The sequence below is a fragment of the Primulina tabacum genome, chromosome 13 (genome assembly GCF_025594145.1).
Source record: "Primulina tabacum isolate GXHZ01 chromosome 13, ASM2559414v2, whole genome shotgun sequence".
Classification (NCBI taxonomy): domain Eukaryota; kingdom Viridiplantae; phylum Streptophyta; class Magnoliopsida; order Lamiales; family Gesneriaceae; genus Primulina; species Primulina tabacum.
This window is the reverse complement of record NC_134562.1, coordinates 5,857,647-5,871,599: the sequence shown is the minus strand read 5'-3', so window position 1 is coordinate 5,871,599 and position 13,953 is coordinate 5,857,647. Positions and strand designations below refer to the sequence as shown.

At 34.8% G+C, this 13,953-nt stretch overlaps 1 protein-coding gene across 1 annotated transcript; it reads left to right on the top strand.

Moving 5' to 3' along the window:
• Positions 1-5,442: 5,442 nt before the first annotated feature.
• LOC142521812 (uncharacterized) lies at positions 5,443-12,893 on the top strand. The gene is given in 17 exon segments (XM_075624991.1): positions 5,443-5,598; positions 6,552-6,742; positions 7,396-7,486; positions 7,689-7,797; positions 7,895-7,979; positions 8,447-8,533; positions 8,676-8,777; positions 8,948-9,403; positions 9,575-9,649; positions 9,753-9,929; positions 9,997-10,050; positions 10,248-10,289; positions 10,291-10,389; positions 10,469-10,597; positions 11,058-11,104; positions 11,312-12,013; positions 12,145-12,893. Coding segments are annotated over 16 exon segments (2,745 nt in total). The 5' UTR covers positions 5,443-5,598; positions 6,552-6,625; the 3' UTR covers positions 12,518-12,893.
• Positions 12,894-13,953: the final 1,060 nt, after the last annotated feature.

Here is a 13,953-nt window from a genome sequence, read left to right as displayed (position 1 = left end):
TTATGACATTTATTTTATATGTTTACCCATGTAAGCTGCAAAGATAAAGTCCTTTGGTGCTTGTATGCAAGTGACTTAAGTAAAAATGCTTCTAGAAAACTTTGAAAGAAAATGCTATATTGCTTGAAAACTTGGTAGTTTACAATAAGAGCTTCACCCTATTTATATTAATCCTATTTATACTAGTAGTTTTTTACGATGAAAGCGATACATATCAACTCTCTAGGAGGTTCTAAGATCTACACTATTCTAGTTAATTCCATTCTATACTACTCTAAATGATTATTCTATGCACATAAGATTTCACAGAAAACTCTTAATTGATGAAATATGGAGAATGTTTTAGAAGTGCTTGAACCTCTACAGAGCATCTATTTAGAAGTTTTTGGAATGCACAAGAAGGTTCCGGTTCGTGATATTCTGCAACATCAATGAGTTCTAATAAAAATCTATTTATGAAATATTGGTTGATCACTTTGCAAATAAAAATGCTAAAAAATCAATTTTTTATAGTTAATTGTAATATAATGTCATTATTGTAAAGCTTAGTTTATGTGTTTAGTTAAGAAAATTATCTTTATAGTATTGATTTTATATTGAAAATTGTGACATTGAAACAAAAAATATTGATCTTGCATTGAAAATTGTTAAGTTGAACCAAAAATTTACTAACATTAAAAAGAATGCTGCTATGATGTCGAAAAAGTTAATATATTCAGCGTTGCATCAACAATTTAACCAAAATAACCGAACACTGATAGTTAGTGTACAATGACCAAAATTTAACCTGTTAATAAACTAAAATTCAAAATAAACAATATTGGCTGATTAAAAAAGTTATTTTCCATAAATTTAAACATCAACACCTACTTAGAGATGACAATTTTTTCCACGGATTTGGAGACCCACGAGAAAACTCGAAACGGGGATCGGGGCGGGGAATCCCTGTACCCACGCCGTGTTGCCCCATTAATATTTTTGAAATGGGAACCGAACCCGAACCCGAAAAAACGAAGATCGTGACAGGTATAGGGGTAGGGATGTAATTCGAAGACTAGGATGGAGATAACAAACCCAACTCCACACCATTGTCATCCCTCCACCTACTACACACTTTGTCACACAAAACCCCTTGTGACACCTCTACTACCACGTGTTGTGATTTGTGACTATATACTTTAATGTTTTTACGAATCTATCAAAAGGAATAAACTTTTTCACAAAACCCCTTGTGACACCTCCACTGCCACGTTTTGTGTTTGTGACTGTATAATTTAATGTTTATCCGAATCTATCAAAGAATCAACTTTTTCATCTTTAAACGACTTTTTCACATATTCCAACTGACTCATTCGTGTAAGCACACAAAATCTCCACACGCGTGCAAAAGTATCCCAATGACTTAACTTTATCTTTACACTTAAACTAGCCGACATACACATGGTGTTTATTTAATATAATATATAAATAATTTAGCTCATAAATCATATGTATACTATATACTGATAATATATATTTTTTCCAAATATTTAGTTTCTTTATGATTTTTTTCTAAAAAAATATTTTTAAGACTTGATTCATTAATGATTTGCAACATTATTAGTTCAGGAAAAGGTAGACAAAAATTTGACAAAAGTTGAAATCATTCATGACTCCACGGAATGAAATCTTCATAACAATATATGATGGGGTAAAAGTAAAAAAAAAACATTTGTTTTGTACTTTTGTATGACAAGTCTTACACCTTAATTTCGCCGGAAAAAAAAAACGATTATCCAATTTTGATTAAAAAATAAGGTATACATTGGTCACTCTATTTCGAGACATATATGTGATGTTATATGTCACGTTTAATTGGTATGTGCATAGAGATATTCAATCATACAGATGTGTGATCATATGATGAGTCACTGGACAACCTTCCATCCGACTTTCCAATTGGTTATTATGTATCGAGTAGATTAGTCTGTAGTTAAGGTTTTATATCATTAGTATTTTGATCCGAGACAACATAGATGATCTACGTACTAGTGCTAGACTTTGACTCATTTATCGACTCCACGAGGGTCATCAGATGGCGAGGTTCAGTATGGTATCGACATACATATGAGCAGATGCATTGTGGTTGATGATATGTATAAGCTAGAACCGTATATAGGATCTGCTCGGATGGTATATTTTTTCGATTAATTTTCCGAAGACTGAATTATATATTCATTAATAGGTTGTGTGAAGGCCACAAAAATTTATAAATACTACAGCCCAAGAACTCGAAATTTTGGGCACATCCAATAAGTTTGAACCCATTCAATGACTTGATGACAACCTATAATGACAAATCTCAAAAATTAAGCCATGTCCGTATTCATATTGTAACACCCAATTGATGGCTACATTATAGCATTAAATAAGCTGCTTAAAAGCCTTAAAACGTTCACTAAGGCATCCGCTCAACTTCTCTCTTCCCAACTATAAGTAAGATCCAAACTATAAGTAAGAGATCAAACCAAGATAAAAGAACACCGAAAACCTCACAAAAGTTCAAGAAGAAAAACTGCCAAATTCGAGGCTTGCAGCAGCAGATTTCGTGGCATTATTCTGTCCATTTTCGAGTAAAATTTCTAGTAGCAACCAAATACTATATTTGAACTACAATCTAGCAACTCATATTCACGTTTGGAATCAAGAAAGACCAAAGTAATCGGGCTTATGTATTAAAAAAGTATATACACGTATGATATTCTATACACGTATGATATTCTATGTTCCATTTTTGAACAATTTCGTTTGAGCATGATTTATTCGTTTATGTCTTGTCTAAGCTTTATATGTTCCAAACATTGATATAATTCAATAAAAATTTGGAAAGCTATTATAAGATATGACCGCTATATGGTAGGATTATAACTGTTATATGACCTCTATATGATGAGATTATAATCATTGTATGGCCTCGTCACTTGAGTATTAACATATAGGGGACATATATTAGTAAAATCGTGGAAATTAGATGAAATTTCAATGCTTCATGTTCAGGATACGATTATGATACGTTGTGTCTTCCGTTGAGAAATGTTACGTTTAGAAAAAATATATGTATTTGTTATATATATCCGAACAATCCCCACTTGCTGAGTGTTTCCCAATTAAGTCACCCTTACCTCTCTCCCTATACAATACCAACAAACAAGTTGATGGACAAACCATGAGACGTCTGGAGCTCGTGAAGAAGCTACTTTCCAAGAAAGATTATTTTCATATTTCAATTGTCATTTTACGTTTTAAGTTTTACTCTTCTGCACTATTTGATTTCTTTCATGTTGTAAAGACAATGACGGATTATTTTATAAACTGGTTTGGTTATATATTGTATTACGAGCATGTTATTTTAAAATTATGTGATTGTTAAAAAGCGAATGTGTCTGTACACCTAGGTCTCAGGACATGACATTTAAATGATATTAGAGCCAGCATGATCATAATCTGACTGAGATCCTAATATACAAAACGTGATAAGATGTCAAATTTTGCCAAAGGACCAGTGCATTCATATCCTTGACAATTATTTTCGAGGTAGTATATTAACCATCAATCAACGACCTAAAATCTAATTTATAGGCGTAATCAGAGTCTCATCAGATTTGACATCCTCTATTTTTGGTAACAAGCTTACTTTTTGGTCTATTTATGCTCATCAATGATGCATTTAAGGGATAGAATCGTGACTAAAAGCTTTTCTTCCTCGCATATAAGTAACCCTCCCATTTTGCACAAAGAAGATCACACCGATTTAAGCATAAATTCTCTAAAATCTCGACCATGTTGCAACCATTTTCGAACATAATTTTGACAAAGTTTGAGCAAGAAATGGCGACCCAAGCTAAGACCATGAGTAACCTCAAACTCGAGATTTAGCAACTTAGAGGGACCTTCAATAGTTTTTTTTAGAAGTTACTATTCTAATAATAAAATTACCTGCTTATGTGTTGTTTGATTGTGGTGACACACATTTTTTTATATCTAAGAGGTTCACTAAGAAATTAGGGGTTAAACATAAAATGCTTGTTAAACCTTTTAGGATAGCAACACCTACTAGTAAGGCTATCGAAACCTTCAAGTTACATCGAGACTATAAAATCAGTAAAAATATGCATACGTTCAATGCCGACTCGATTCAACTTTCAATGGTGGATTTTGACATCATTCTGAGAATGGATTGTTTAGCCAAGACTCATGCAATGGTAAATTGTTGGGGTGAGAATGTCAAATTCCAAACCGAGAAGAAATCATATACCATACGCCTCGGTCTCAGGGCGTGACATGTTGGTTTTATAATGAAAGTTCAAGGAAGAAAGAAGAAAGCTATGTTTTCATTTTCTAAATCAAAAACTAGTACATCGATTAGTGAGTAGTATTCTCCAACTAATTCCGAGATCTTAAACCATGATGACCAACATCCTGCTAGGTATCAAAGAAATTTTCTTTGGAACCCACGATAATATTTTTTTATCGGATCAGTCAACTCAGGATAAAAAAATATTTTTGCTGTGTCTCTAAGTTTTAATGTGACAATGTACACGTCATCGTCATGTAACGTTGCGTCAACAATTCATTAACACCGTGTGAGAAAAAAACTAAAATTGCAAAAAGAAAATAAGAAGAAAGAAACTAAGATAACATGCTAAGATGGAAATTTGACAATTTAGAAGACTAAAATAAAAAATAGACAAATAAATAGGATCATAATTACAATTTCCTAATTAATATTATATATTTGATATGGCTTGTCACTACAAAAAAAAGAAAGCATAGCGACGATTTTATTAGCGACGGTTTTTCTTGAACCGTCTTTATTTAAAACCGTCGCTTATCAAATTAAGCGACTGATAAATTAAAACCTTCGCTAGAATAGCAACGGTTCAAGAAAAACCGTCGCTATAATAGCGACGGTTTTTCATAAACTGTCGCTAATATTGCGACTGTTTGGTAAACCCGTCGTTATTTTGTGCGACGGTCTTGTATTCTACCCGTCGTTATTTTGTAGCGACGGTTTTAGGACACCGTCTCTTAATTTGACAAGCGACGGTTTTATTAAAAACTGTCGCTATTATAGCGACGGTTTTAGGAAACCGTCTCTTAATTTGACAAGCGACGGTTTTATTAAAAACTGTCGCTATTATAGCGACGGATTAAGGAAAATTATCGCTAGGATAGCGACGGTTTTAATAAAACAGTCGCCGATCTAGATCGGCGACGGTTTTTGCAAAACCGTCGCCATAATAGCGACGGTTATGCAACAAGATCGACGACGGTTTTTACCAAAACCGTCGGTATTATCGCGACGGTTTTGGTTGAACCGTTGTTATATAGCGATGGTTTTATTAAAAACCGTCGCTATAATTCTATATATACCGAGGTTCGCAGACATTTTCTTAAACGATTTTTCGTCTATCTCTAGTAGTAGTTAAACTCTATCAACTTTTCGAAGTTTCGATTTTTTAATTTTGTACTAACATTTTTTCGTATTTATTTCGTAGATTTGCTCGTCGGTACGATCTTCCAGCGTTACGTGGAGCTGCATATCTTCGCGCAAATCAGGTTTTAATTTTTTTTCCCCCGAAAATTTACTACATAATTTTAATTTTTGCGTAGTAGTTTTTTTTATGCATTTTATGGTTACAAACCGTCTCTTTTTAAAAAAATCGCCGTTTAATATAGCGACGGCTTTTTAAATACCGTCGCGATTTTTTGGATATTCATTTTTAAATTTTAATTTTGTTCAAATAAAATATTTTGACTCTTTATAATCATAATTTAAATTTTAAAAACTAGCTATTATAAATAGATAAATATAATTTTTCAATAGTTCAACTTTTAGAAATAGCTTCAATATCATCCATTATCACACTTCAAATAAAGAAAGACATTTATCTTTTATGTTATCCAACTTGGGTATTTGGTAAGAGTAAATTCACTCACATCCAAGATTTCTTGCTCGAGGTTTTTAACCTTTTCCAAAAACATCATGAAGATCAATAACTACTTGTGAAGATTGATCGGGATAATGGTCAATTTTTTTTTTAGCTTTATAAAATGTGCCACCAATACCAATCATCAAACTTTCATAATATCAATTATATGACATAAAATAAAATAATATGTATATAATTAAAAATATTATATATTTATAAAATTGGTTCGGTTAGGATTTTTCACCAAAACTTTGAACAAAACCAATTTTTTCGATATGATTAATTTTAAAACCAATATAAATCGATCGACTAAAAACCAAACCAACTATTTGATTTGGCTTTGGTAGAATTCTACTCACCCCTAAATTGGCTAATGCATGAGATTGACTAATGTTTCAACTTCATTTCTTCTCAAAGCGAGAAATCCCTAAATCCACATAAAAATAAATATTTTTATTTTTTTAATAATATAAAACAGAAGATTTTTTTTAGTCTTCTAGTCTAGTCTAGGAAATACAAATATATGTAGGTTATATGGTGTAATTCGATTTGGACTATTCGAGCTGTTTCACAAATTAGGTCGAAGCATCGAATCCGCTTCACTCCAAAATAATAAAACGCCGCTCTGCTTTCTGTTTCAATTCTCTTCAACAATGTCTTCCCGCTTCCAAGCGGCGGTGCTCGTATCAGCGCCTTGTTATCCGAACGCTGTTGCTTGGTCCGAAGAGAATCTGGTGGCGGTCGCTTCTGGTAGCCTCGTTACGATCCTGGTAATTGTTAACTTTTCAACGTTTGCTGATTTTAGTATTGAATTGCTTTGATGCAATTTTACTGATACGATGTATAGCATTTGAGTCTCAACATTGAAATTGCTCAAGTTCAGAAGTATCCTGGCATTCAATCTGTTCTAGCTGAGTTTTTAGTTGATCAAGAATTTTGGGCTGTCAAGTGATTCTGTTAGTGTGAGGATTATGCAGATGACATTATTAACCATGCACTGACATGAACAAGAATCAATGACCACTGATTCTGAATCCAGTATTCTGTGATCCACTTGATGGGATCTGATCCCATGACTTAGGAAAGACAACTACTAAATCAATTGATTGCATATAATGTAATAATATTTCTTAATAGCATGCTTATTTTTTAGCCGAAGATTTTTGCATTGTTATTGAATTTTAAACGCCAAATTTATGCTTACATTTTAATCTACCTGATCTTCATAACTGGTCTGGAAGCTGTTTTATGTTGGAGTTCAATACAGGGTCTGATTTGAATTTGATAGAGAATCTTATAGTAGTTGGTCTATATAATTCATATTACCTTACTTTTTATTTGTTTTTTCAAATTAGGATTTAATTTTATACTGTTTGATTTAGCCTTCGAATCACTGGTATATGCTTGTTGTTCACTTGGTTAGAATCCTGCTAAACCTTCTGGAGCTGGATGTCGAGGTGCAATTTCTGTTCTCCCAAGCAAGCCTTTTTCCATTGGTGTCATAAATGATGGAGGTACGTAGAATCATATTAAAAAATGAATTTCATAGTTTTGAATGAGCTCATTGTATGTATGTATGTACACAATTTGGATGCCATTTGGATTTCTGGGTTTGTGGTTTTACAGTGCAAATGAAAATTAATTTTGAGTTGAGGTTTCAAGTACTTTTTATTTTCTCAGGTCACTGCATTTGATTTTGTTTTCATTTTGTCACAGGGATAGATTTTCTCTCTGGGTGCTTGTTGCCAATGCATGTGTCGCGGAATACACGACCATGTGTTAGGTCAATTTCCTGGTTTCCTGCAGGTCTTGCTAGCAATGCTGGGTACTGATACCATTACCCCTGATCGAAGTTTTTGTTTGAGTATGCAACGCAAGTTGCCTCCCTGAGTTAATTCTACCTTTTGCTATGAATCGTGCAGTTGTTTGCTTGCTGTTTGCACCACTGGGGGACGCGTCAAACTTTACCGCTTTCCCTTCTGTGATTTTTCGGCTGAATGGATTGAGGTATTAAGTATTTTATAAATGAAGCTTTCAGGAAGTAGTGGTGGCAGGACCAGAATTATGGTTCGAGCTTGCTGTCTCTTCACTTTAATAATCTTCCTGAACCAAAAAAAATGGTGAAAATTTTAGCAATGTAATTGTTTCAATTCTTGTGTCTATAGATGCTCTTAATTATGTTCTTACTGTTGGTTCTGTGTTGGCTATGAGCCCATGAGTATATTCATATTTGTGCTAATGTGTAAATTTGTTGTGTTAGTACTGGAGGCTTTGTTTATGTTTGGAGAGGCAATACCTAATCAACATTTCTTTCAAAAAGAATTTCATAGCCCTTCAAGTTTGTTGTATTTACGGTTTTGTTGCTTATGCATAATAAATGTCATGAATTTGGAATCTAGTATGTTATCTGTGATTCCTAAATTTAATGTTTGTTTTTCACACATTTGCTAAAGTTATAATCTGAAATTTTCTAGGTTATGGACATATCAGAGATGATGTATAATTATCTTTCCAAGATTAATTTCGGAGAGTCTCAAATTATATCTTCAGAAAGTTTAGATGTGAGTTGGTTCTATCTTTCAACTTTTTGCTGATTAGCGTTTCTTGCATATCCCCATATACTTTTCTAGATGAAATATTCTTGATGACATAACAATTAATGATATGAATTCCAACTATTCTTGGGGTTTTCTCTTTATACAGGTGATAGGAAGTCGAGATAATGTAGAATATGAATGCCCTAATGAGCCACCTGTATCTAGTTTAAGAAAGGAAAGAAAACGAAGGAGACAGAATGAAACTAATGTACTGCACACTGCATTCACTATCTGATTTAGTTTTATCATTTTATTCCATGACATGAACCTCCATACTTACTAAATCAGCTTCAATGTAGCTACATGATCTGCTTTCAATTTGAAAAGTTGTGCATTTGATATATGCCATTACATTGAATGTGTTGCTATTTTTATTAGGTTGCTGCAAAAAAACTTGACAATGTAAACGAAAACAATACATGGGAAATTATTCCCATATCTGTTTCTGAAGGGAAACCTCTGAAGATCAAAGAATGCAATGTTCAACTAATAACGGCACAACAATATGCTTCTCGCAATGCAATGCTGACACCCCTTATTGTGGCTTGGTCACCGATTCTGAGGACATCTGAAGATTGGGTTTCTATTCCTCATAACTCCTCGGGCTGCTGCTCTTTTCTTGCTACTGGATTGAAATGTGGTCTAATTTCATTCTGGAGAATTGATGCACCAGAGAGTTATTCCATTATTACCCCTGAACACCCATGTAAAGCATCAAATGGTGGCTTTCTCAAGGCACATGATACATGCATCACATCTATTTGCTGGGCTTTATATGGCTCTGAAATTTCAAAACCTCAACTTCTTTTAGCGACGGGAAGTTCTAATGGGAGCTGAGTAACTAATTAACCTTTTTCTGTTTTCGAAGCCAAAAGTCTAGCACATTTGCTTGACATGGGTTAGAACTACTGAATTATACACACACATACATATAAGGTTTACCTTTTATTTGATTATAACATTTAATTTTGTGACTTTCCTCTTCTTTTTGTTTATAGAGTGAAGATTTGGCGGGTGAATATTAAGGAACTGCTGAAGTCATCTGAAACTGTTCATGCTTCATTTTCTTTGCTGAGGGAGGTCAGCATATCCTGCTAAAAGTCTGCTACTTATCCTTTCAAAATTTAGACCAGCTACTTTGATTATATCTTATTTTGGAACTTGTGATTGCTCGTGTAATTAGGTTATTACTGTTGATTCAGCACCTGTCTCCATACTTTCATTTACTGCCCCCCTGCAAACACCACTAAATTTGTTCCTGGCTATTGGTAAAGGATCCGGATCATTTGAAGTGTGGACCATGAATATGACCAGCCATGAATTTGAAATAATTGGCTGTTATAGTGCACATGACCACATTGTAAATTCTCAACACCTTTTTTGGCATATGGAATGGTATATGATTTATCTTGTAAAATAACAATCAGGTCACTGGATTAGCTTGGGCTTTTGATGGACTCTGCTTGTACAGCTGCAGCCAGGTAATAAATATTGAAGGAAGTGTTTTATTGATACAAATATGAATTTTAGTATTAAGGGAGTGTTAGTTGAACAGATATTAAAAATTAAAAAATCCATGTTAATTGCTTTTGTTATCAAGTAATGCCTCAAGCAGAAAGCCTTGAGGTTGAAAAGCTTGGTAGCCCTCCAGATTATTTGATCAGTTCATGTATTACAGGACAACTCTATGAAAGCGTGGAATTTAGTTGGGAAAGCATGTATTACCGGACAACTCTATGAAAGCGTGGAATTTAGTTGGGAAAGCACTAAGGGAAATACACATTCCTTCAAATACTCCTGGTTTGAATAGCTCCCCGGATGTATGCATTAATTTTTCATGTTTACTTCTGTTTTAAATTTGCATATTTGTTTCCAATAGACTCTAGATTTTCTCTGCAGGTTCCATATGTATATGATTCTTGCTTTGGTCTGGAAGTATCTCATGGGACCTTGGCAATTGTTGTGGTATCATATTCCATCCGTCCATTCTCTTATAGTTGGAATGTCCATGAACTTATCCTGAATATTGTACTAGTTTTTCTCTCTTATCAAATTTTAAGTTAAAATAATAAACTCACTCGATGTAGCGATTCAAGATTTGAAGAAAAAACTGAATTCTATTCATAGCATTTCGAGAAAACTCTTAGATAACATACCATCCAAAAAATTGATTTTTTACTTCTCTCATATTATGTTTCAGATGAGATTGGTCAATATCTTGCTTCTTGCCCTTTACAAAAATAAAGAAAATTTACTGAAAATAAAAATAAAGAGGAAAATAGAAAGATCGAAATTTCATCTTTCCGGAACAGTAGTCATATAATAATACCTAGGAAAAGGAGCTTAGTTGACTGAAATGACTCTAAGCAATGGAATCTCTTGATCCTCTTCTTTCACTTGGTCACCTTTTACCTTATGCTGAATAGATGTCATTGATACCCCTGTACTTAAATCTAGTTCTAAGAAGTTTGGTGTCTGTTATTTGCAGGCTCGAAGATTTGATTCTGATTTATTAAATCCCATGTACCAGGAAAGGTGAACTTTTAAAATTATATTTTCTGGTAACAAATTATGAAATAGTAACTGCCATTTGGATAGATGCTTGCAACAAACAAGCACCCACATTTCTTTAAAAGAAAATTTTGATGATTTAGTCAAAAGCTGAATGGGAGCAATAAGAACTAACCGTTCAAACAGTAACCTATGTTTGATTGACCAATAAATGTTATTGTAATTTTACAGAACTCAGAAAGCTGCTATCGAGTTCCTTTGGATTGGAGGGCAGCAATTGGACACTTCCTCCAATATATGTTTTGATATTGATTTCGGATCATTTCCTGGTTTCCCTGAGGTAGAATTAATTTGGTGGGAAAAAAACATATTATGGTCTCTGAGTCTGTGTGGGATTTTCAGTGGGCTTCTGAACATTTGGGATATTGTGGCAGCCCTCGTGTCTTTCAAACAGTCGATACCAAACTATGTAGAGCATATTCTGCAGAAATGGTTGACATCTTATTTTGGATCCCATTTTGGCATTTGTACTACGTTCTTGTCTACGGCATTTAAAATTTTGCCCACTCTTTCAACCCTTAAGTTGCACCTCATCAATGTAATCACCAGGCATGTTGTGCTTAAAAATGATGAGGTGAGCGAGAGTAGAAAACACCAAGACTTGGAAAGATTCAGTAGTGCCATAGAGGAACAGACAAATGTATGGAAGGAGTTGCAGTTGTGCTGTGAAAATGAACTACGGAGAAGACTTGTTGGTTTATATTTTTCTGCCATTTTAGATCTTCTGTCAGATGTGCCAACAAATTTTTGCGATGTTGGCTGTTGGCGTCCTGATGAATGGCCACAACTGGAGCACTATATCTCACTTAATGAGAAAATTGTCGAAGATGATTTAAAATTTCTTGCTGCCAAAGTTGGTAAAATTAAGAAGAGGTAATTCATGATGTTCTTATCTTTGTTGAACTTCTTTTGGTTCATTCATGCACACATACATGGAATAGCATCTTAAGATACTGTATCAATCTATTAGCTGAAGGCTGGTTCCATTCTTGCTTTATTAGCAGGAGAGAGAGTTTTGAATATGAAGAACATTGCAGTTTTTGTTCAGCAATTGTGCCATTTGAATCAATAGAATACGCCATTTGTTCGGGAGTGAAGAATGGCAATGGAGTTGATCAAACCCATAAGCTACACCGGTGTTCTGTATCTATGCAACTTTGCCCTGCTAAATATTCCTGGTTTTGCATGTGTTGTCAAAGACGAGCTTCAAAGTTGGCACCTCTAATTTTTTTCACGATGCCTTTATACCCTTCCAATTTTAAATCTTTTTTCGAATCTTCAGCCTTCAAGAAATCTTTCTCACCATGTTGTCCCTTATGTGGGATACTTCTACAAAGATTACAGCCTAAATATTTACTCTCCCCATCTCCAGTATAACGAAATTTCTCTTTAAAAATTGTCAATGAAAAGTCCGCCCTCTCGACTGAAATCCTCAGTCAGCAGCCCCTTACAATCTATGATTTATGACAGGCCTCTATCTCCGTCAGCAGGTCTGTGTTTCCAATTTTTCCTTCTGCGGTGCTTCTGAGAAAATCCACTGATATGTCCTATACATAATAACTACCATGGAAGGATGTTTATTCTATTAATTGGTAGGAAAAATATGGTTGGATATTTGAATTTCCGAGTATTTTGTATTTGTTAGAGTAGGTGTCCAGCTAGCCAACTTGTGGCTTGGGTTTTTATTGGCTCTAATGTAAAACGATCTTTATTTTAATAATATTTTACAGTTTTGTACAATTATGACATTTACTTTATCTGTTTACCTGTAGAGCCCAAATTTCATACACGTAAAACCCATGCATTTATTTAATTATTATTATATCATTTTAATTTATTTACAGACCTTGCAGAGCCATAAGTTGTTTGCAAAGTTTAGTAAGTGCGAGTTTTGGTTGCAGAAAGTTGCATTTTTGGGGCATATAGTATCTAGCAGTGGTATTGAGGTGGACCCAGCGAAGGTAGCAGCCGTTAAGGAATGGGTTGAGCCAAAGAATGCATCAGAAATCCGCAGCTTTTTGGGTTTAGTAGGCTACTACCGTAAGTTCATTCAGGGATTTTCGTCCATAGCAGTGCCGCTCACATCACTGACAAAGAAAAATGCCAAGTTTGTGTGGAGCGATGAATGTCAGAAGAGCTTCGATACGTTGAAGCAAGCTCTTATTTCTGCGCCAGTGCTAGCCATGCCATCAGGGCAAGGAGATTTTGTATTATATACCGATGCATCTAAGCTCGGGTTAGGCGTAGTATTGATGCAGCAGGGTCGGGTCATAGCTTATGCTTCCAAGCAGTTGAAGGTGCACGAGAAGAATTACCCGACTCACTACCTGGAGTTAGCCGCCGTTGTCTTCGCACCGAAAATTTGGAGACACTACCTATAGGGCGAGAAATGTCAGATTTTCACCGACCACAAGAGTCTAAAATATTTCTTCACGCAGAAAGAGCTGAATATGAGACAGAAACGGTGGTTAGAACTTGTGAAAGATTACGACTGCGAAATTAGCTACCATCCGGGAAAGGCTAATGTTGTCACAGACGCTTTGAGCAGAAAAGTGGCAGTTGTAGCTTAGTTATCAGTGCAGAGACCGCTTCAGTCTGAGATTCAGAGATTTGTTCTAGAGATTTATCGTGAGGGCAGAGCTCCTAGGCTGTCTAATCTGACAGTCAAATCTGATTTGCTAGACCGCATCCGTGCAGGACAGTCTGCAGATGAGCAGTTGCAGAAATGGAGACTGAGAGATGAAGCCAAGGGCAGTGTTTTGTACACAGTGACAGACGAGATGGTGAGATATAGAGGTAGAATGTGGGTGCCT